The sequence below is a fragment of the Hyla sarda genome, chromosome 4, assembly GCF_029499605.1.
Source record: "Hyla sarda isolate aHylSar1 chromosome 4, aHylSar1.hap1, whole genome shotgun sequence".
Lineage (NCBI taxonomy): Eukaryota > Metazoa > Chordata > Amphibia > Anura > Hylidae > Hyla > Hyla sarda.
The window spans coordinates 409,765,803-409,790,821 of NC_079192.1; the positions used below are offsets into that span (position 1 = coordinate 409,765,803).

At 44.1% G+C, this 25,019-nt stretch overlaps 1 protein-coding gene across 4 annotated transcripts in view; it reads right to left on the reverse strand.

Moving 5' to 3' along the window:
- Positions 1-1,730: 1,730 nt before the first annotated feature.
- The window catches only part of PRDM4 (PR/SET domain 4), a 26,958-nt gene continuing 3,669 nt past the window's right edge, over positions 1,731-25,019 (reverse strand). The window contains exons 1-12 of one of the 4 annotated variants that reach the window (XM_056517626.1): positions 21,433-21,557; positions 18,622-18,723; positions 18,121-18,254; positions 16,011-16,196; positions 13,909-14,664; positions 12,195-12,344; positions 11,697-11,815; positions 9,349-9,434; positions 9,140-9,267; positions 6,154-6,477; positions 5,892-6,060; positions 1,731-2,153 (exon numbers count right to left, since the gene is read on the reverse strand). In XM_056517626.1, coding sequence (XP_056373601.1) covers positions 1,862-2,153; positions 5,892-6,060; positions 6,154-6,477; positions 9,140-9,267; positions 9,349-9,434; positions 11,697-11,815; positions 12,195-12,344; positions 13,909-14,664; positions 16,011-16,196; positions 18,121-18,253 — 2,343 coding nt within the window. In that variant the 5' untranslated portion in view covers position 18,254; positions 18,622-18,723; positions 21,433-21,557 and the 3' untranslated portion in view covers positions 1,731-1,861. Of the gene's footprint in view, positions 2,154-5,891; positions 6,061-6,153; positions 6,478-9,139; positions 9,268-9,348; positions 9,435-11,696; positions 11,816-12,194; positions 12,345-13,908; positions 14,665-16,010; positions 16,197-18,120; positions 18,255-18,621; positions 18,724-21,432; positions 21,559-25,019 lie in introns of those variants that run through there. The other 3 variants (XM_056517627.1, XM_056517628.1, XM_056517629.1) reach the window with 3 other exon arrangements.

Consider the following 25,019-nt stretch of genomic DNA (forward strand, 5'->3'; position numbering starts at 1 on the left):
TATTTGTACTCATGCAACTGTCCTCGATACCTAATCCGATACTTGCTGGCAGGACCCCCACGGGCAGGTATCATGGAGGTGCAGAACTAGGCAGCGCACCAAGCAGCTGAGCCCGTGTCATAGCCGGGACCTGTGGCTAAAGCTGAACATCACCGATCGGTGAGCAGCGGTGATGTCCGGCATTAATCCTTTAGATTATGTCCGGTGATGTCCGGCATTAATCATTTAGTTGATCACTGCATCTAAAAGTCCTGAGATTAACTGCCAGAACTCAGGAATGCTGATCGGGATCACTGCGGTGAAATCTGTCCCGATCAGCTGTGCGGACACCAGGAGGTCCCTTACGGCTCTGGGCTGTCCAATCGTCCCTTTACTGCTGCTGGCCATGGCGGGCAATAGTAAAAAAAAAGCACTGATCAATGCTAAACTAAATTAACCGCTTCCGTAATTTTTAATCCCCTCCATTTTAATATAAAGCTCTTCCTCTAAAAAAAAAACCTTTGTCACATGACAAAAAAAACTACCGGTAAATGGTATTGGGCCATCTCTACATCACACTGAACTGCTCTAGGCCTGTGTGTAAGGGAGGAAGGTCTCCCCTGTATGGCTTCAGATGATGTCACGGCTGCTGGGGAACGCCCCTTCCCAGTCTGTGGAGGTAACAGACTGAGCAGAATATACAGCACAACAGCAGGTAGAAAACAAAGATAAACACCCCCCCTAACCTGCCTTTATCTTGATGCGGGGAGAAGTTACCGTATTTTTCGCCATATAAGACGCACCCAATTTTAAAGGATGAAAATCTAGAAAAAAAAGATTCTGAACCAAATACAATGTAAAGTATAGAACAGTGAACTTCAACCTGCGGACCTCCAGATGTTGCAAAACTACAACTCCCAGCATGCCCGGACAGCCAACGGCTGTCTGGGCATGCTGGGAGTTGTAGTTTTGCAACATCTGGAGGTCCGCAGGTTGAAGACCACTGGTATAGGAGGTAATACTCACATGTCCCCGCTGCCCTGGATGTCGCCCCTCCGGAACGTCTCTGCTGCCCAGTATCCTCGCTCTGCGTTGCTATGCACGCCGACGTGATGACGTTGAAGGAGAGCGCCGGCCATGCAGGGGATCCCGGCCTGGAGCAGACACAGAGGAGGCAGGTAAGCTGCTCGGGACGCCGCAATTTCACTGCAGTGGTCCCGAATAGCCGGGTTAGTGTCACTTTCCCTTCAGACGCGGCGGTCAGCTTTGATCACCACGTCTGAAGGGTTAATACAGGGCATCACCGCGATTGGTGATGTCCTGTATTAGCCGCGGGTCCCGGCCGTTGATGGCCGCAGGGACCGCCGCGATAGGACCGATTTTAATGTGTATTTGCCGTATAAGACGCACCAACTTTTCCAGAAAAACTGCGTCTTAGGGTACGTTCACACGGGCGGATTTATTTGCGTATTTGAAATGGGGCGGGCTCTTCTCGGCTGTCGCAGCAGAATTTACACTGCGGAAAAACCGCCGCAGACCCTACTGACTTCAATGGGGCTTGCGGCGGATTTTTTCCGCAGCATAAATTCCGCTGCAGAAAATACGCTACGGCCAGCCAGGAAGAGCCCGCCCCTTTTCAAATATGCAGCGGGAAACCCGCCCCTATGAACATACCCTAATATGGCGAAAAATACGGTAACGGGGAGGATTATATAAAAAAAATTAAAAATTTACCATAGAGATTCACTTGATACTTTCCATTTTGGTTTATTTGTACAGACCCCTCAGTATATACACGTGTGGCCCCTTATTGGCTGTAATAAGGGGGTCAGTCCTAGGAGACCTCGGGCGCACACAATAAATAAAATAAATAGAGCGAGTGTCACGTGTGTGACGGCAGATGTGCGTCTGTGGTGAACACTGTACAGTCCGAGCTCAGTAACTCCTCCTCCTCCTCGGAATCCTCCTCTTCCTCGTCTTGGTCGGTCAGGGTCGCCGTGCTGGGACCTTTGCAGATCTTGAGGTGTCTGGTGAGATGGTACTTGGTGAGGAAGGCCTTGGAGCACTTCTCGCACACGTAGTCCCTCTTACCCTCGTGAGAGTTGATGTGTTTCTTCAGATGGTTCGTCCTGGAGAAGTGTTTGTCGCATTTTGGGCACTTGATCTGTCGTTCTCTATGGGAGAGGAGACATTGTGGTAAAATAATGTCTGCAGAGTCTGCTCCATACTACCACCTAAAGATCAGGAGGCGCTTCTCCTGAAATACTCTGTGCTGATATGACAAGGCCCTATGGGGGAGATTTATCAAAACCTGTGCAGAGGAAAACTTGCCCAGAGCAACCAATCAGAACGCTGCTTTCGTTTTTCACAGGCCTTCATAAAAATGAAAGGAGCGATCTGATTGGTTGCTATGGGCAACGTTTCCTCTGCACAGGTTTTGATAAATCTCCCCCTATAAGAATAAGTGAAAACTGATCAGCACATACCGTATTTTTCGCCATATAAGTCGCACCCAATTTTAAAAGGAGGAAAATCTAGAAAAAAAAGATTCTGAACCAAATACTGTAGTAAAATATTTTATATCAGTACAGTCCCCCCCCCCCCCCCACAGACATACAGCTTCCCGCCATATACAGTGTACGGCTGGATGTCTGTACTGCTGCCCCCACAGTGTTCCGGTCACCGCTCCTCCGGCCCGGGGTCACATCTACTGCTATGGACCACAGCAGTAGGTACCGGGACCAGGGAGCGGTGACCGACACACCGAAGATTACACACCGCCGGTCACTCACCAGGCCCCGGTCGGCTCGCGTCTTCCTCCGGCGCCTCTATGGTTGTACGCACGGGACGACACTGACGTCCAACCATAGAGAGGTGGAGGATCGCGCGCATCGGCCGGGGAATGGTTAGTGACCCGCGGACATCCTTATGTCCCGAAAAGATTTTTCGGGACACAGGGATGACCGGCATAGGAAAACCTATGATTTTATGTGCCCGGGTCCGCTCCTGTGTGCGGCTGCAGGCGGGGGCCGGCCAGAGCAGGTAAAAACTAATACTGTATACTAAAAACCAGGGGGCCTCCAGCTGTTGTGAAACTACAACTACCAGCATGCCCAGACAGCCTTTGCCGGTCCGGGCATGCTGGGAGTTGTAGTTTCAGAACAGCTGGAGGCCCCCTGGTTTTTAGTATACAGTTATTAGTAATTCACCTGCCCGGCGCCCGGAACTGTATGTTACAGTCCTAGGGCAATAAACATAGCCGGTGTGAGGTGAAAAATTCACCGGCAGTCATGAGGCTGCTGCGGGAGGGGAGCGGGTAGTCAGCGCTGTACCGCACCGCCGCAGCCTCTGTACTTACCGCTGACTTCCCACTCTCGCCCGCAAGCAGCCTCGGGCGTATATTCGCCGTATAAGACGCACCAACTTTCTCCCCCCCCCCACGTTTTGGGGGAAGAAAAAGTGCGTCTTATACGGCGAAAAATACGGTACTACTGAACTTAAAGGGGTACTCCGAAGAGTTTTTTTTTTTAATACAGATTTGTTAATTACTTCTACATAAAAATCTTCCAGTACGCATCAGCTGCTGTATGATCTACAGGAAGTTGTGTAGTTCTTTCTAAACGGACCACAGTGCTCTCTGCTGACACCTCTGTCCAGAGCTGGAGAGGTTTGCAATAAGTGATTTGTTCCTGACAAAGGTGTTAGCAGAGAGCACTGTGATCAGACTGGAACAAACTACACAACTTCCTCTAGTATACAGAAGCTGATAAGTACTGGAAGGATTAAGATTTTTTTAAATAGAAGTAATTTACAAATCTGTTTAACTTTCTGAAGCCAGTTGATTAGAAAGCATGTGTTTTCCACCGGAGTACCCCTTGAAGAGGAAAATCTGCTCACTGAGGTCAACGACAAGTCCGTGCCGGAGGTGTGTTTCCTGCAGCATGACGCCGCAGCCAACAGCCCTCCCCTCCTCTATGCATCTCCTATAGGAGAACGCTGCATCCCCGCCTCTTCAATAGGAGATACATAGAGGGGGCGTGTTGGCCGCGGCGTCATGCTACAGCCGTCACACCTCCTGTACAGGAGATTGGGAAGGGGTCCCAGCGTTTAGACCCCCCCTGCAAATCAGACACTTCTCCCCCATCCTGCAGATAGCGGCTAAGTGTCTAGGGCTGCAGATCTCCTTTAAAGGGGTATTATAGGCAAAACCTTATATCTATTTATCTATCTATATCTATTTATCTATCTATATCTATTTATCTATCTATATCTATTTATCCATCTATCTATATCTATATCTATTTATCTATATCTATTTATCTATATCTATTTATCTATATCTATTTATCTATCTATATCTATTTATCCATCTATCTATATCTATTTATCCATCTATCTATATCTATTTATCCATCTATCTATATCTATTTATCCATCTATCTATCTCTATATCTATTTATCCATCTATCTATCTCTATATCTATTTATCCATCTATCTATCTCTATATCTATTTATCCATCTATCTATCTCTATATCTATTTATCTATCTATATCTATATCTATTTATCTATATCTATTTATCTATATCTATTTATCTATATCTATTTATCTATATCTATATCTATTTATCTATATCTATATCTATTTATCTATATCTATTTATCTATATCTATTTATCTATATCTATATCTATTTATATATCTCTATCAACTGGCTCTGGAAAGTTACACAGATTTGTAAATTACTTCTATTAAAAAATCTTAATCCTTCCAATAGTTATTAGCTTCTGAAGTTTTCTGTCTAACTGCTCAATGATGATGTCACGTCCCGGGAGCTGTGCATGATGGGAGAATATCCCCATAGGAGCTGCACAGCTCCCGGGACGTGAGTCATCATAGAGCAGTTAGACAGAAAACAGCAACTCAACTTCAGAAGCTAATAACTATTGGAAGGATTAAGATTTTTTAATAGAAGTCATTTACAAATCTGTTTAACTTTCCGGAGCCAGTTGATTTATATATATATAAAAAAAAAAAAAAAAGAGTTTTGGCCTGGAATACCCCTTTAAGGAATGGGCTTTTCACATGTTGGTAACTTTGGACATGCGCCAAAGTGCACTGAATTAACCAAAGACAATTTCTTTTACTTGGTCTCTTTCCTAAGGGAAAAAAAATCAAAGAAATAAAACAGGCGGAAAAATTAATGATAAATTGAGGGGAAAAAAAAGTAGAGAACTAATAAAAAAAAATACATTTTTAACCCTTTAAAATTTCTATAAAAATAAATGTAAAAAACCTAAAAATGTGTGAATATTGTAGTAGCTGTAAGTTAGGATAATTTGAAACCGCTCTGGTCATTAAAGGGGTACTCCGCCCCTAGACGTCTTATCCCCTATCCCAGTGTTTCAAAACCACAACTCCCAGCATGCCTGGACAGCCGAAGGCTGTCCAGGCATGCTGGGAGTTGTAGTTTTGCAACAGCTGGAGGCACCCGGGTTGGGAAACACTGCCCGATCCAAAGGTTAGGGGAATAAGAGGTCTGATCGCAGGGATCCCGACGCTTGCACCCCCTCGATATCTGAGCAGCACCCGGCGTTTATTTGGAACGCTGGGTGCATGGGTCGTGACCCCCTCCCATAGACTTGCATTGGGGGCGTGGCATGACGCCGCAACCCCCGCTCCAAGCATTCAGAACACAGTGGAGTACCCCTTTAAAATAAGTTGTCGGATTTTAGGAAAATGATGCTTCATGAAAAACAGCACCATTCCTGTCCGCAGGTTGTGTCTGGTATTGCAGCTCGGCTACGCTGAAGTGAACAGGACTGAGCTGCAGTACTACACAGGGGTAGCGCCCGTCACAATAAATATAAGGGATATTGACTGGAATAAGCTGCCCCCTAGTGGTAACTTACCGCGTGTGCGTGAGGATGTGCTGCTTCAGGTCCTGCCTCCTCATGAACATCTTCTCGCAGAAGTCGCACTTCAGGTTCTTCTCCCCCGTGTGGGTCACCATGTGCGAGGCCAGGTGGGCTTTCTGGGTGAAGGACTTGCCGCAGAGGACGCAGCGATGATTCTTCTGTCCTGAGGAGGCAGCGTAGAGCAACAAATCTAGAAAAAAATTTCCTATACACACTTTGTTCTGTAACGATGGTCGCAGTGGGCGGGGCTTTTTACCTGTGTGGATGCGGAGATGGGTGCGCAGGTTGCTGGGATCGCTGAACGCCTTGCTGCAGAACTCGCACTTGTGGGGCTTCATGCCCATGTGGCCCATGTAGTGGACGTTGAGCTTGGAGGAGGAGGAGAAGGAGCGGGGGCACACCGTGCACTTCCATTTGCGTTCCTTGCTGGGCGTCACCGCCTGCCCGGTGTCCTCGCTGCTCAGGGACTCGCTGGGGAGGTGGCTGTTGATGTGGCTGCTCAGGTGGGACTTGAACTCGGCGTAGGATGAGCACTCCTTCCCGCAGTGACACAGCAGCATCTCCGGCTGCTCCGGTAAACCTGGCGCAAACCACGGGTACAGTCAGCGTGATGCCAACACATGGCAATTTATTAGGCCTACGAGTTGCTAATGGGGGCCACAGTCACTATTGACTGCAGCCTCTAAGACAGTGTTTCCCAACCAGGGTGCCTCCAGCTGTTGCAAAACTACAACTCCCAGCATGCCCGGACAGCCGTTGGCTGTCCGGGCATGCTGGGAGTTGTAGTTTTGCAACAGCTGGAGGCACCCTGGTTGGGAAACACTGTCTTCTACTGGTCAGATCTACACTCTCCTAGTACAGTGTTTCACAACCAGGGTGCCTCCAGCTTTTGCAAAACTACAACTCCCAGCATGCCCGGAGTTGTGGTTGTGCAACAGCTGGGGGCACTCTGGTTGGCAAACAGTGGTATAAGCAATCCAGTGATTGCTTATAAAATTCCTTTATGGCAGACTGTACTAGGAGAGCGTAGATCTGACCAGTATAAGTCTGCCATAAAGGAATTTTATAAGCAATCACTGGATTGCTTATACCACTGTTTGCCAACCAGAGTGCCCCCAGCTGTTGCACAACCACAACTCCGGGCATGCTGGGAGTTGTAGTTTTGCAAAAGCTGGAGGCACCCTGGTTGTGAAACACTGTACTAGGAGAGTGTAGATCTGACCAGTAGAAGACAGTGTTTCCCAACCAGGGTGCCTCCAGCTGTTGCAAAACTACAACTCCCAGCATGTCCGTAGTTGTGGTTGTGCAACAGCTGGGGGCACCCTGGTTGGCAAACAGTGGTATAAGCAATCCAGTGATTGCTTATAAAAGTCCTTTATGGCATACTGGTCAGATCTACCCTCTCCTAGTACAGTCTGCCATAAAGGACTTTTATAAGCAATCACTGGATTGCTTATACCACTGTTTGCCAACCAGAGCATGCTGGGAGTGGTAGTTTTGCAACAGCTGGAGGCACCCTGGTTGGGAAACACTGTCTTATACTGGTCAGATCTACGCTCTCCTAGTACAGTCTGCCATAAAGGACTTTTATAAGCAATCACTGGATTGCTTATACCACTGTTTGCCAACCAGAGTGCCCCCAGCTGTTGCACAACCACAACTCCGGGCATGCTGGGAGTTGTAGTTTTGCAAAAGCTGGAGGCACCCTGGTTGTGAAACCCTGTCTTAGGCTGGGTTCACACTACGTTTTCTCCCATACGGGAGCACATACGGCAGGGGGGAGCTAAAAGCTCGCGCTCCCGTATGTCACCGTATGTGCTCCCGTATGTCATTCATTTCAATGAGCCGGCCGGAGTGAAACGTTCGGTCGGCTCATTTTTGCGCCATATGCGCTTTTACAACTGGACCTCAAACCATGGTTGACAACAGTTTTAGGTCCGGTTGTAAAAGCGCATACGGCGCAAAAATGAGCCGACCGGACCGAACGTTTCACTCCGGCCGGCTCATTGAAATGAATGACATACGGGAGCACATACGAAGACATACGGGAGCGCGAGGTTTCAGCTCCCCCCTGCCGTATGCGCTCCCGTATGGGAGAAAACGTAGTGTGAACCCAGCCTTAGACTGTACTAGGAGAGCGTAGATCTGACCAGTATAAGACAGTGTTTCCCAACCATGGTGCCTCCTGCTGTTGCAAAACTACAACTCCCAGCATGCCCGAAGTTATGGTTGTGCAACAGCTGGGGGCACCCTGGTTGGCAAACAGTGGTATAAGCAATCCAGTGATTGCTTATAAAAGTCCTTTATGGCAGACTGTACTAGGAGAGCGTAGATCTGACCAGTATGCCATAAAGGACTTTTATAAGCAATCACTGGATTGCTTTTACCACTGTTTGCCAACCAGGGCGCACCCAGCTGTTGCACAACCACAACTACGGGCATTCTGGGAGTTGTAGCTTTGCAAAAGCTGGAGGCACCATGGTTGGGAAACACTGTACTAGGAGAGCGTAGATCTGACCAGTATAAGACAGTCTGCCATAAAGGACTTTTATAAGCAATCACTGGATTGCTTATACCACAGCTTGCCAGCCAGGGTGCCCCCAGCTGTTGCACAACCCAACTCCGGGCATGCTGGGAGTTGTAGTTTTGCAACAGCTGGAGGCGCCCTGGTTGGAAAACACTGTCTTCTACTGGTCAGATCTACGCTCTTCTAGTACAGTGTTTCCCAACCAGGGTGCCTTCAGCTGTTGCAAAACTACAGCTCCCAGAATGCCCGGAGTTGTGCAACAGCTGGGGGCACCCTGGTTGGGAAACAGTGGTATAAGCAATCCAGTGATTGCTTATAAAAGTCCATTATGGCAGACTTATACTGGTCAGATCTATGCTCTCCTAGTACAGACAGTCTGCCATATAGGACTTTTATAAGCAATCACTGGATTGCTTATACCACTATTTGCCAACCAGAGCATGCTGGGAGTGGTAGTTTTGCAACAGCTGGAGGCACCCTAGTTGAGAAACAGTCTGTACTAGGAGAGCGTACATCTGACCAGTATAAGTCTGCCATAAAGGACTTTTATAAGCAATCACTGGATTGCTTATATCACTGCTTGCCAACCAGGGCGCCCCCAGCTGTTGCACAACCACAACTCCGGGCATGCTGGGAGTGATAGTTTAGCAACAGCAGGAGGCACCCTGGTTGGGAAACACTGCTATGTGTCCCAGCACCCCCATCCTCTTCTCACCCATCTGCTGAGCATAGTCCCGGCTGTAATAGAACAGCAGCTCCTCCTGGGCGGGGATGTCCCGGCTGGTGTAGAAGTAGATCTTCCCATCGTGAGGATAAGCCACCAGGTTCTGCTCATCAGGATTCCTTAAGAAAACAGGAAGACAGGTTGGAGATCTGACAGACGCGGGCGGGATACGGGTGACGGGGCGATCGCCCTGCCCTTACCTGGCCTTCCGGACAAACATCATCCAGTTACATTCGTTCTCGTCCGTCGTTATGATGCAGAACTCCATCACGCTGTTGCTGTAAATCTGAGATTAAAAAATAAATCAATTAAATAAAAATATTTGAAGGTTTCGTTTTCACGCTGTACACTTTACGGTAAAAATGTTGGTAAAGACGTACGGTAAAAAATAAGGTTTTCTTTATTCTGTGGGTCAATACTTAGAGAAGAGCGAACTTACAGTAAATTCGATTCGTCACAAACTTCTCGGCTCGGCAGTTGATGACTTTTCCTGCATAAATTAGTTCAGCTTTCCGGTGCTCTGGTGGGCTGGAAAAGGTGGATACAGTCCTAGGACACTATTTCCTAGTAATGTATCCACCTTTTCCAGCCCACCGGAGCACCGGAAAGCTGAACTAATTTACGCAGGATAAGTCATCAACTGCCGAGCCGAGAAGTTCGTGACGAATCGAATTTACTGTAAGTTCGCTCATCTCTAGTCAATACGATTAACCCCCTGCGGACTCAGGGTAGGGCTGGGGGCGGTATAGCAGTTCATACCGAATACCGAATTTTTTGGGCTGCACGATATGAATTTCCCCCCATACCGCAATACCGGTTGGGCCCCTCCCCCTCGGGAATTAATTATCAGCCTAGCGCAGCGCTGTCCCCACATCGGGGAACTAATCCTATGTTACCCGCCAGTGCTGTTCTGCTCCCCGCCCCAATTAATGATCAGCCCAGCGGGGTACTACTCACAGATGTCAAGCACTGCCCTCCTCCTCTTTGTTGGGGGCCGCCGGGCGCTGGAACTCTATACTGTACGCCAGTGGTCTCCAACCTGCGGACCTCCAGATGTTGCAAAACTACAACTCCCAGCATGCCCGGACAGCCAACGGCTGTCCGGGCATGCTGGGAGTTGTAGTTTTGCAACAGCAGGAGGTCCGCAGGTTGGAGACCACTGCTGTACACTGTATCCCTATGCCCGGGCTGCGAAAGATAAAGAAAATAAACTGTAACTTACCTACGTCGGCCGCACACTGGGGACTATCACCTATCACCGGCCTATCACCGGTCACAGCGATGTCCCGCCCCCGGCCAGTGATAGGCTGAGTCCAGCTCTGGCCGGCTTCTTACATGACAGTGGGCTCAGCCTATCACTGGCCGGGGGCGGGACATCGCTGTGACCGGTGATAGGCCGGTGATAGGTGATAGTCCCCAGTGTGCGGACGACGTAGGTAAGTTACAGTTTATTTTCTTTATCTTTCGCAGCCCGGGCATAGGGATACAGTGTACAGCAGTGGTCTCCAACCTGCGGACCTCCTGCTGTTGCAAAACTACAACTCCCAGCATGCCCGGACAGCCGTTGGCTGTCCGGGCATGCTGGGAGTTGTAGTTTTGCAACATCTGGAGGTCCGCAGGTTGGAGACCACTGGCGTACAGTATAGAGTTCCAGCGCCCGGCGGCCCCCAACAAAGAGGAGGAGGGCGGCAGTGCTTGACATATGTGAGTAGTACCCCGCTGGGCTGATCATTAATTGGGGCGGGGGGCAGAACAGCGCTGGCGGGTCACATGATTTGCGGGGGAGCCGAACACCGCGCGCAAGTCACATGACTGGAGCAGGGGGTGAAAATACCGTTATATACTGTGGAACCGCCGTAAGTTAAAAAAAAATACTGTGATACACATTTGGTCATACCGCCCAGCCCGAGCGCAGGGTTTATCAATTTTTGCACTTTTGTTTTTTTTCTTCATCACCTTTCAATTTTGCACCTACAGACCCATATGAGGACTTGTTTTTTGTGCCGCCAACTCTACTTTGTAATGACATTAGTCATTTTACCCAAAAAAAACTACAGCGAAACAAAAAAAATATATATATATATATTTATTTGTGGGAGAAAATTGAAAAAAAAAAAGCTGCCATTTTTAACATTTTGGGGTCTTCCGTTTCTCCGTAGTAAATTTTTTGGTAAAAATGACACCTTATCTTTATTCTGTAGGTCTTGTCTCGGGAAGTGCACAGAGTAGAAGAGGTTTGCTATGGGGATTTGCTTCTACTCTGGACAGTTCCCGAGACAGGTGTCATCAGAGAGCACTTAGACAGAAAAAAAACAACTCAACTTCAGCAGCTCATAAGTACTGAAAGGATTAAGATTTTTTTTTTTTTTTAAGAGGTCATTTACAAATCTGTTTAACTTTCTGGAGCCAGTTGATTTATATATACATAAAAGTTTTTCCTGGATAACCCCTTTAAAGGTTAATTTAAGAAAGTGTCAGTCTTTACTGCAGTTCTGGCATTTCATTCCTGAGCGGCACCGGTAAACGTTCCGGTAGGGACAGCTCTCACCTTCCAGATGTGGTTGGCCGATTTATCCGTCCAGCCGGCGACTTCCAGAGATTGACTCTCTTGTCCTATTAAGGGGCCGAAGCAGGTGCGGACCGAGATGCTCTCCTGCGTCCAGACTCCTGAAACAAGTGGGATCATGTGACTTCACTGGGGATTTGGGGGCGGTGTATCGGATATTGTAGTGTGTCCCCCAACCTGGGTGCCTCCAGCTGTTGCAAAATGACAACTCCCAGCATGAGAGGAGGCTTCTGCATACTGTGTTATTATTGAGTTCAATGTATGATCAGTATACGGTGAGCTCCCTCTAGTGGTGACTGCATGCTCTTCATGTTTAGACATTCACTTTGCCTAAGGCAGGGTTTCCCAACCAAGGGTGCCTCCAGCTGTTGCAAAACTACAACTCCCGGCATGCCCGGACAGCCGTAGGCTGTCCGGGCATGCTGGGAGTTGCAGTTTTGCAACAGCTAGAAAACACTACGGTTACAGCTCAGGGCTTACCTACTTCTGCTCCGGTCACCGACTGTCTCAGCAGCAGCTGTTTGGGCAGGGACAGGCGCGCCCGGCTTTCGATGGGACTGTCCGGTATGAAGGTGACCGGGCCGTGCTCTGGGCAGTCGGAGGGATAGGCTCGGTTACACAGCGTGCACCCTGCAAAACAAAAAAACTTCTGCATTACAGAAAACTTCTGCCACTTATTTCTCCTATCTCTGCTTGCAGTCACTGAATGATCTCTTAAATAACTGCTCTGACCAGGCCTAAGAAATTAAATGGACGCTGTCAGATTCAAAAACTTTTTCTATGTTGTACATCTTGGCAAAACATTAGCCTTTCTAATATACTTCATAAATTAATTTCAACTTAATAAAAATAAAATAAAACAACCACTAGGGGTCCCCATACCATCAGGAGCATTATCCTGTCCGGCTGCGGCATCATCTTTGTCCCAGCTCAAGCACAGGCAGGGACAAAGTCCAGGAAGTGAGGGCGGGACTAGTGCTCACTCCTGTCCTATCAGACTGCAGCATGTAAACAGGGAGGAGGGGTTTTACAAAGCAGCCTGCAGTGATTGGAGAGAGAAAGACAGCACAGCAGACTCAGGGAGGAAGTGAATGCATGGCGAGGGCAGGCTCAGCGCTTGCCACGGACACGCTCCTTACTGAGCAGTGGATGTCAGAATGAGTGAGCAGCAGAACGAAGGGCTTTGTCACTAGACACATTAAAAAGACATGTAAACAATCTGCATGACCTAGTGAGTAACATATAGGGGGACTCATGGAACCATTCGTGGCACAATTGGGCGTAAATGTATGTCCTGGTGCCCCGGTACTGAGGGGCATTCTGATTATAAAGCGAGCATAGAAGCCATCAGCAGCTGGGACTATGACACTAAGGGAAGACATGAGCGGTGTCCCTGATGCCCACCATTAACCCTTCAGATGCTGTGATCAGTACTGATCGTGGCATCTAAAGCAGTTGCAATGTTTGAAATTCATTCATCGGACCCCCCCCACACAGCACGATCTTAGGGGTCTGATGAGTGAACAATGTGTCCGGAGCTCTGCTCACCTGCTGCGGGGATCTCCTTGTATAGTCTGTCCACAGGAGCCAGTAGATTGTCAATAATATCCCTGCCTAGGCATAGTACTGAACAGTAATAGTAATCCAAACAATTAGATAAATTGTCCCCCGTGTGGACTTAAAGGGGTACTCCGGTGGAAAACTTATTTATTTATTTTTTTTATCAACTGGTGCCAGAAAGTTACCCAGATTTGTAAATGACTTCCATTAAAAAAAAAAAATTATTTTTTGAATTCTTTTTTTTTTTGTCTTGACCACAGTGCTCTCTGCTGACACCTCTGTCCGTGTCAGGAACCGTCAAGAGCAGTAGAAAATCCCCATAGCAAACCTCTCCTGCTCTGGACAGTTCCTGATACGGACAGAGGTGTCAGCAGAGAGCACTGTGGACAAGACAAAAAAAAGAAATTCAAAAAATAAAGAATTTCCTCTGTAGCATACAGCAGCTAATAAGTACTGGAAGGATAAAGATTTTTTAATAGAAGTAATTTACCAAACTGTTTAACTTTCTGGCACCAGTTCATTTAAAAAATAAAAATAAAAAAAAGTTTTCCACCGGAGTACCCCTTTAAGGAAAACATCTATAACCTCCATATATATAGAAATCCTAAATCACATACATTGGGCACCTACTCACAGATTGTGAACAGGGTGGCCATGTTCTCCTTGTCAGAATTGGAGTCTATCTGTAGAGAGGTTGGCACGAAGGTCAGACTGGCGGCATCCACGTGCCCGCCGGACAGGGAGACGTCGGCGGTGATGGAGGACACGGTGACGGGCTCCAGGCTGATGCCGCTGCCGTGTAAGGACACAGAGGTCAGGGAGGAGAGCTGGTGTGAGGTAGACAGCGCCACGCTGACCGGGTTACTGCTCAAGGCCACCGTGTGGATAGCGTCAGTCAGAGAGTTCTCCGCCAGGCCGGACCGGGCGCCCATGTGATGTTCTGTCTCCATGACAACGGGCAGCTCCAGCGATCCGCCGTGCAGGGGCAGCACTCCGGCGTGGCCTACGGCGTCGGGAGGCAGGTTGGCATCCACGGTGAGCGATTCGTGGGGACGTGACACGCTGGCGATCTGCCCGTGGTCCCCCGTCACCCCCTCCATGGTCAGCTCCTCGGTGGTAATAGGGCTGTTCACCCGCGAGACGTTATCTATGCTGATCCCTGCGTCCAGCGCCACCTCGTGGGCATCGCTGTGGTGTAAACTCTGCCCAGCATGTGAGCGCGACTCCAGGGATTCTATGGCTGCCTCCAGTCCTACAGAGCCCCCAGACTGGTAAGGGTCCAGGGAGGGGTTAGTGTTAGATACGGGGAGACCCCCGCCGGAGTCCACATTCAGCGAACTGGGGTGTATGTACTGAGGAGGGGGCCGGTCCGCCAGGTACGACAGGATCCCTGGGGAGACAGAAGATCGGCATCAGTATAAACCCGCCAAACAGTGCTGAAGGGGTTAAAGGGGTACTCCGGTGGAAAACATTTCATTTTTAAATCAACTGGTGCCAGAAAGTTAAACAGATTTGTAAATTACTTCAAATTTAAAAATCTTAATCCTTCCAGTACTTATCAGCTGCTGTATGCTCAACAGGAAGTAGTTGTGTAGTTCCTTTCTGCCTGACCACAGTGCTCTCTGCTGACACCTCTGTCCATGTCAGGAACTGTCCAGAGCAGGAGAGGTTTATCTATGGGGATTTGCTCCTAAAATTCTTAATCCTTCCAGTACTTATCAGCTGCTGCATTCTGCAGAGGAAATTCTTTTCTTTTTGAATTCCCTTTCTGTCTGACCATAGTGCTCTCTGCTGACACCTCTGTCCAGTGTTGGAGTAAATCCCCATAGGAAAACCTCTCCTGCTCTGGACAGTTCCTGACATATACAGAGGTGTGAGGAGAGAGCACTGTGCTCAGACAGAAAGGGAATTCAAAAAGAAAAGAATTTCCTCTGTAGAATACAGCAGCTGATAAGTACTGGAAGGATTAAGATTTTTAGATAAACCTCTCCTGCTCTGGACAGTTCCTGACATATACAGAGGTGTCAGCAGAGAGAACTGTGCTCAGACAGAAAGGGAATTCAAAAAGAAAAGAATTTCCTCTGTAGAATACAGCAGCTGATAAGTACTGGAAGGATTAAGATTTTTAGGAGCAAATCCCCATAGATAAACCTCTCCTGCTCCAAGCAGTTCCTGACATGGAGAGAGGCGTCAGCAGAGAGCACTGTGTTCAGGCAGAAAGGAAATTCCAAAAGAAAAGAACTTCCTGTGGATCATACAGCAGCTGATAAGTAATGGAAGGATTAAGATTTTTAGGAGCAAATCCCCATAGATAAACCTCTCCTGCTCCAAGCAGTTCCTGACATGGACAGAGGTGTCAGCAGAGAGCACTGTGTTCAGGCAGAAAGGAAATTCAAAAAGAAAAAAACTTCCTGTGGATCATACAGCAGCTGATAAGTACTGGAAGGATTAAGATTTTTTAAATAGAAGTAATTTACAAATCTGTTAAACTTTTTAGCACCAGTCGATTTAAAAATAAAAAAATAAAATGTTTTCCAGTGGAGTGCCCCTTTAAACAGCCGGGCCAATCTGCATAGCCCATTGTTTCTCAACCAGGGTGCCTCCAGCTGTTGCAAAACTACAACACCCAGCATGCACGGACAGCCGAAGGCTGTCCGGGCATGCTGGGTGTTGTAGTTTTGCAACAGCTGGAGGCACCCTAGTTGGGAAACACTGGCCTAGCCAGTCATACAGTACCTGGGAGTATGTGCCGGAAGTAGCTGCTTTCCAGGTGCGGGTAAGGTGGCGGCGGGAGGGTGTAATTCCGTTCCGGTAGGCCGCACATGACGCCACGATCCCCGATTCCCATAGGAAGCATGACTGACAGGGCCGAGGGGAGCGAGCTTAGAGAAGGCCCCAGGTTAGGAATAGACACAGGTAACCCTGCAAAGACAGGACGTGTATAACACTTATCAGAGAAAACACCTCCTGCAATACAAAGCAACAAAATACAGTTATGTCAGATCTGACTGTGACTGGAGCGGAACAGTAAATATTATTATTAGAGAATAATGTAGCGGTCCTTGTGTATACCTTCTGCTTACCTGTTTTAGCTGATGTGGCAGGCATGGGGTTCTCAGCCATACTGATTGCAATTCCTTCCCTAAAATGATTTTGTAATGCTGCCGACATTTCCCATAAATCATCTGACAGATGGGGTGGAGTCTGATCACTGCACCTGGTCATCTAATCAGGCTTCATACCCAAATGAATTGATTAGACTCCTAAGTGGGTTGGGGATCAGTTCACATTATGTGCAGTTTTGATGCGTTTTATTATTCGTAGGGAGTTATTTAGAGAAATATTGTCAAATGATTTGACCTATAATCACAACTGAGGTGTTTTATGGAGACAAAGTCTTTGGGCCGAGTTCACATGTTCATTTTTTACCGCATTTTCAACCATTTTTACTGCACTTAGACGATTTGCACAATTGCAGGAAAATGGCGTCATTTTATCCTGAATTTTGGGAAAATCAAGACAAAAAGAGAAATAAGTGCAGAAACAAACACTGTGTGAACACAGCCTCAGGAGGATTGTAGCCACTATATATATCCTGATGGCACAGAGAGAGCAGCAGTATACAGATAGAGCTGGAGGGGAGGTATATAACTACTATATATCCTGATCCCATAGAGATAGCAGCAGTATACAGATAGAGCTGGAGGGGAGGTGTATAACTACTATATATCCTGATCCCATAGAGATAGCAGCAGTATACAGATAGAGCTGGAGGGGAGGTATATAACTACTATATATCCTTATCCCATAGAGATAGCAGCAGTATACAGATAGAGCTGGAGGGGAGGTGTATAACTACTATATATCCTGATCCCATAGAGATAGCAGCAGCAGTACACAGATAGAGCTGGAGGGGAGTTGTATAACTACTATATATCCTGATCCCATAGAGATAGCAGCAGTATACAGATAGAGCTGGAGGGGAGTTGTATAACTATTATATATCCTGATCCCATAAAGATAGCAGCAGTATACAGATAGAGCTGGATGGGAGGTTTATAAATACTATATATCCTGATCCCATAGAGATAGCAGCAGCAGTACACAGATAGAGCTGGAGGGGGTGGTGTATAACTACTATATATCATGATCCCATGGAGATAGCAGCAGTACACAGATGGTAATTATACACCTCCCCTCCAGCTCTATCTGTATACTGCTGCTATCTCTATGGGATCAGGATATATAGTAGTTATACTCCTCCCCTCCGGCTCTATCTGTATACTGCTGCTATCTCTATGGGATCAGGATATATAGTAGTTATACACCTCCCCTCCAGCTCTATCTGTATACTGCTGCTGCTATCTATATGGGATCAGGATATATAGTAGTTATACACCTCCCCTCCAGCTCTATATATCCTGATCCCATAGAGATAGCAGCAGTATACAGATAGAGCTGGGGTGGAGGGGTATAACTACTATATATCCTGATCGCATAGAGATAGCAGCAGTATACAGATAGAGCTGGAGGGGAGGTGTATATCTACTATATATCCTGATCCCATAGGTATAGCAGCAGTATACAGATAGAGCTGGCGAGGAGGGGTCTAGAAGCTAGCAGGAGGTATATAACCTTGTAGTTCACAGAAAGTCAGCTGACCAAGGACTGACTACTTTCTCTAAAACATTAAGCACTGTGATCTTCGGTTGGTCCGACGGGTGGTCACATGACCCAGTTACATGGATGCAGCTGTAGTGCTAGTGATGGTAGGTGCTCATGATTTAGGGAATAAAACTAAACCTGCTTTTATAATACAGGACTCCAGAGCCCGGGGTTCACTTACCCGATGTGGTGAGGGCGTTGTGTGGGGGTGAAGCCGCCAGCCCCAGGTGACTCGCTGACACTGGCAGGGTGTTGGCAACAGAGGAGGCGCCCAGCTGGTCCATGCCCACGGCGCTCAGGTTCAGCTCGTTCATTCTATAGAGAAAACACTTCAGTCTATATATGGCAGTGGTCTTCAACCTGCCGACCTCCAGATGTTGCAAAACTACAACTCCCAGCATGCCCGGACAGCCAACGGCTGTCCGGGCATGCTGGGAGTTGTAGTTTTGCAACATCTGGAGGACCGCAGGTTGAAGACCCACTGGTCTATGGGAAGGATCGTCAAAAACAATTTCTACAGGAAACCAAAAGTGTCTGATATTATCCCTAACAACCAATCACAGCTTCATATCTAACGAGCGCCAGAAAAATGAAAGCTGCGCTGTGATTGGACCAAACCAGAGGGATGAATCTCGGCCACAACACCGCGCCATATAGTGCACAGTGTTATAATAGTCAGTACCTGCTTCACTGCTCGTGGTCATCATCAGATAAATGTCCAACCGAGAAGGACAGAAGAGACGCCATGTCATGTGACCGGAGAGATCCAATCATAGCCCGACCGCTGCAAGAAACAACAACACAGCGTCACATTACAGGATATAACTCAGGATCAGTAATGCAATGTATGTACACAGTGACCTCACCAGCAGAATAGTGAGTACAGCTCTGGAGTATAATACAGGATATAACTCAGGATCAGTACAGGATAAGTAATGTAATGTATATACACAGTGATCTCACCAGCAGAATAGTGAGTACAGCTCTGGAGTATAATACAGGATATAACTCAGGATCAGTACAGGATAAGTAATGTAATGTATGTACACAGTGACCTCACCAGCAGAATAGTGAGTACAGCTCTGGAGTATAATACAGGATATAACTCAGGATCAGTACAGGATAAGTAATGTAATGTATGTACACAATGACCTCACCAGCAGAATAGTGAGTACAGCTCTGGAGTATAATACAGGATATAACTCAGGATCAGTACAGGATAAGTAATGTAATGTATGTACACAGTGATCTCACCAGCAGAATAGTGAGTACAGCTCTGGAGTATAATACAGGATATAACTCAGGATCAGTACAGGATAAGTAATGTAATGTATGTACACAGTGACCTCACCAGCAGAATAGTGAGTACAGCTCTGGGGTATAATACAGGATATAACTCAGGATCAGTACAGGATAAGTAATGTAATGTATGTACACAGTGACCTCACCAGCAGAATAGTGAGTACAGCTCTGGAGTATAATACAGGATATAACTCAGGATCAGTACAGGATAAGTAATGTAATGTATGTACACAGTGACCTCACCAGCAGAATAGTGAGTGCAGCTCTGGGGTATAATACAGGATCAGTACAGGATAAGTAATGTAATGTATGTACACAGTGACCCCACCAGCAGAATAGTGAGTACAGCTCTGGAGTATAATACAGGATATAACTCAGGATCAGTACAGGATAAGTAATGTAATGTATGTACACAGTGACCTCACCAGCAGAATAGTGAGTACAGCTCTGGAGTATAATACAGGATATACTCAGGATCAGTACAGGATCAGTAATGTAATGTATGTACACAGTGACCCCACCAGCAGAACAGTGAGTACAGCTCTGGGGTATAATACAGTATATAACCCAGGATCAGTACAGGATAAGTAATGTAATGTATGTACACAGTGACCTCACCAGCAGAATAGTGAGTACAGCTCTGGGGTATAATGCAGGATATAACTCAGGATCAGTACAGGATAAGTAATGTAATGTATGTACACAGTGACCTCACCTGCAGAATAGTGAGTACAGCTCTGGAGTATAATACAGGATATAACTCAGGATCAGTACAGGAGAAGTAATGTAATGTATGTACACAGTGACCTCACCAGCAGAATAGTGAGTACAGCTCTGGAGTATAATACAGGATATAACTCAGGATCAGTACAGGATAAGTAATGTAATGTATGTATACAGTGACCTCACCAGCAGAATAGTGAGTGCAGCTCTGGAGTATAATACAGGATATAACTCAGGATCAGTACAGGATAAGTAATGTAATGTATGTACACAGTGACCTCACCAGCAGAATAGTGAGTGCAGCTCTGGAGTATAATACAGGATATAACTCAGGATCAGTACAGGATAAGTAATGTAATGTATGTACACAGTGACCTCACCAGCAGAATAGTGAGTGCAGCTCTGGAGTATAATACAGGATATAACTCAGGATCAGTACAGGATAAGTAATGTAATGTATGTACACAGTGACCTCACCAGCAGAATAGTGAGTGCAGCTCTGGAGTATAATACAGGATATACTCAGGATCAGTACAGGATCAGTAATGTAATGTATGTACACAGTGACCCCACCAGCAGAACAGTGAGTACAGCTCTGGGGTATAATACAGTATATAACCCAGGATCAGTACAGGATAAGTAATGTAATGTATGTACACAGTGACCTCACCAGCAGAATAGTGAGTACAGCTCTGGGGTATAATGCAGGATATAACTCAGGATCAGTACAGGATAAGTAATGTAATGTATGTACACAGTGACCTCACCTGCAGAATAGTGAGTACAGCTCTGGAGTATAATACAGGATATAACTCAGGATCAGTACAGGAGAAGTAATGTAATGTATGTACACAGTGACCTCACCAGCAGAATAGTGAGTACAGCTCTGGAGTATAATACAGGATATAACTCAGGATCAGTACAGGATAAGTAATGTAATGTATGTACACAGTGACCTCACCAGCAGAATAGTGAGTGCAGCTCTGGAGTATAATACAGGATATAACTCAGGATCAGTACAGGATAAGTAATGTAATGTATGTACACAGTGACCTCACCAGCAGAATAGTGAGTGCAGCTCTGGAGTATAATACAGGATATAACTCAGGATCAGTAGAGGATAAGTAATGTAATGTATATACACAGTGACCTCACCAGCAGAATAGTGAGTAGAGCTCTGGAGTATAATACAGGATATAACTCAGGATCAGTAATGTAATGTTTATATATATCTGGCATTGTTATAAGGAGGTGGCGCCCCCTACACGTTATAATACACAGAATATATCTCTCTTTACTGATCGTTCTGCACTCAGGGCTGACAGATCAACAAAGCGAAAGCAGTGTATGACCAGTAGGGCATGCTGGCACTTGTAGTCCCCCCGCTACAATATACGGTGTTCATTACAACCACATATATACATGTATACACCGGGAGGAGGAGGAGGGGGGACCCGCCGGTACTCACACCCATCTCCCGCGGAGCCGTTCTCTGCCATTCTTCCTTCTCTCCTCACAACTCTCTTTGCGCATCCACTCCCAAGATGTCGCGCACGGAAGTGACGTCAGAGCAACAGCGCCAACCAATCAGGCAGGGCTGCGAGGTCACGCCACGGCGGAGTGGGCGGGGCCGTAGTAGGGCGCGATGCTCTGGCTTCTCTTAGTGTTGCCATGGAGACGGGAGGCTGCTAGTGGCCAGAACGTCTGTATCAGTGCTCCAGAATATGTTGCCCTCCAGCTGCTGCAAAACTACAACTCCCAGCATGCCCTGACAGCCGAAGGCTGTCAGGACATGTTGGGAGTTGTAGTTTTGCAGTAGCTGGAGAGACAGGTTCTAGAGCACTGATCTATACTGTATTATCGCTTATTGAAAAAAGTATACAATAAAAACGTTGTATACCAGAAAAGTATAAGAAAGTATACCACAAAACTATATGATAGAAATGTATACAAACATATATACCACAAAACTATATGATAGAAATGTATACAAACATATATACCACAAAACTATATGATAGAAATGTATACAAACATATATACCACAAAACTATATGATAGAAATGTATACAAACATATACCACAAAACTATATGATAGAAATGTATACAAACATATACCACAAAACTATATGATAGAAATGTATACAAACATATACCACAAAACTATATGATAGAAATGTATACAAACATATACCACAAAACTATATGATAGAAATGTATACAAACGTATACCACAAAACTGTATGATAGAAATGTATACAAACGTATACCACAAAACTATACGATAGAAATGTATACAAACATATATACCACAAAACTGTATGATAGAAATGTATACAAACATATATACCACAAAACTATACGATAGAAATGTATAAACATATATACCACAAAACTATAGATAGAAATGTATAGAAACATATATACCACAAAACTATAGATAGAAATGTATACAAACGTATATACCACAAAACTATACAATAGAAATGTATACAAACGTATATACCGCAAAACTATACGATAGAAATGTATACAAACATATATACCACAAAACTATACGATAGAAATGTATACAAACGTATACCACAAAACTGTATGATAGAAATGTATACAAACATATACCACAAAACTATATGATAGAAATGTATACAAACATATACCACAAAACTGTATGATAGAAATGTATACAAACATATACCACAAAACTATATGATAGAAATGTATACAAACATATATACCACAAAACTATATGATAGAAATGTATACAAACATATACCACAAAACTATATGATAGAAATGTATACAAACATATACCACAAAACTATACGATAGAAATGTATACAAACATATATACCACAAAACTGTATGATAGAAATGTATACAAACATATACCACAAAACTATACGATAGAAATGTATACAAACATATACCGCAAAACTATATGATAGAAATGTATACAAACATATATACCACAAAACTATATGATAGAAATGTATACAAACGTATACCACAAAACTATATGATAGAAATGTATACAAACATATATACCACAAAACTATATGATAGAAATGTATACAAACATATACCACAAAACTATACGATAGAAATGTATACAAACGTATACCACAAAACTATATGATAGAAATGTATACAAACGTATATACCACAAAACTATACGATAGAAATGTATACAAACATATATACCACAAAACTGTATGATAGAAATGTATACAAACATATACCGCAAAACTATATGATAGAAATGTATACAAACATATATACCACAAAACTATATGATAGAAATGTATACAAACATATACCACAAAACTATACGATAGAAATGTATACAAACGTATACCACAAAACTATATGATAGAAATGTATACAAACATATATACCACAAAACTGTATGATAGAAATGTATACAAACATATACCGCAAAACTATATGATAGAAATGTATACAAACATATATACCACAAAACTATATGATAGAAATATATACAAACGTATATACCGCAAAACTATATGATAGAAATGTATACAAACATATACCACAAAACTGTATGATAGAAATGTATACAAATATATATACCACAAAACTATATGATAGAAATGTATACAAACATATATACCACAAAACTATATGATAGAAATGTATACAAACATATACCACAAAACTATATGATAGAAATGTATACAAACGTATACCACAAAACTGTATGATAGAAATGTATACAAACATATACCACAAAACTATATGATAGAAATGTATACAAACGTATACCACAAAACTGTATGATAGAAATGTATACAAACATATACCACAAAACTATACGATAGAAATGTATACAAACATATATACCACAAAACTATACGATAGAAATGTATACAAACGTATACCACAAAACTATATGATAGAAATGTATACAAATGTATATACCACAAAACTATATGATAGAAATGTAAACAAATGTATATACCACAAAACTATATGATAGAAATGTATACAAACATATATACCGCAAAACTATATGATAGAAATGTATACAAATATATATACCACAAAACTATATGATAGAAATGTATACAAATATATATACCACAAAACCATATGATAGAAATGTATACAAATATATATACCACAAAACCATATGATAGAAATGTATACAAATATATATACCACAAAACCATATGATAGAAATGTATACAAACATATACCACAAAACTATATGATAGAAATGTATACAAACGTATATACCACAAAACTATATGATAGAAATGTATACAAACGTATATACCACAAAACTATATGATAGAAATGTATACAAACGTATATACCACAAAACTATATGATAGAAATGTATACAAATATATACCACAAAACTATATGATAGAAATGTATACAAACATATACCACAAAACTATATGATAGAAATGTATACAAACATATACCACAAAACTGTATGATAGAAATGTATACAAACGTATATACCACAAAACTATATGATAGAAATGTATACAAACGTATATACCACAAAACTGTATGATATACAGTTTTGTGGTATATGTTTGTATACATTTCTATCATATAGTTTTGTGGTATATATGTTTGTATACATTTCTATCGTATAGTTTTGTGGTATACGTTTGTATACATTTCTATCATATAGTTTTGTGGTATATACGTTTGTATACATTTCTATCATACAGTTTTGTGGTATATATGTTTGTATACATTTCTATCATATAGTTTTGTGGTATATATTTGTATACATTTCTATCATATAGTTTTGTGGTATATACGTTTGTATACATTTCTATCATATAGTTTTGTGGTATACGTTTGTATACATTTCTATCATACAGTTTTGTGGTATATATTTGTATACATTTCTGATAGAAATGTATACAAACGTATACCACAAAACTATATGATAGAAATGTATACAAACGTATATACCACAAAACTATATGATAGAAATGTATACAAATATATACCACAAAACTATATGATAGAAATGTATACAAACATATATACCACAAAACTGTATG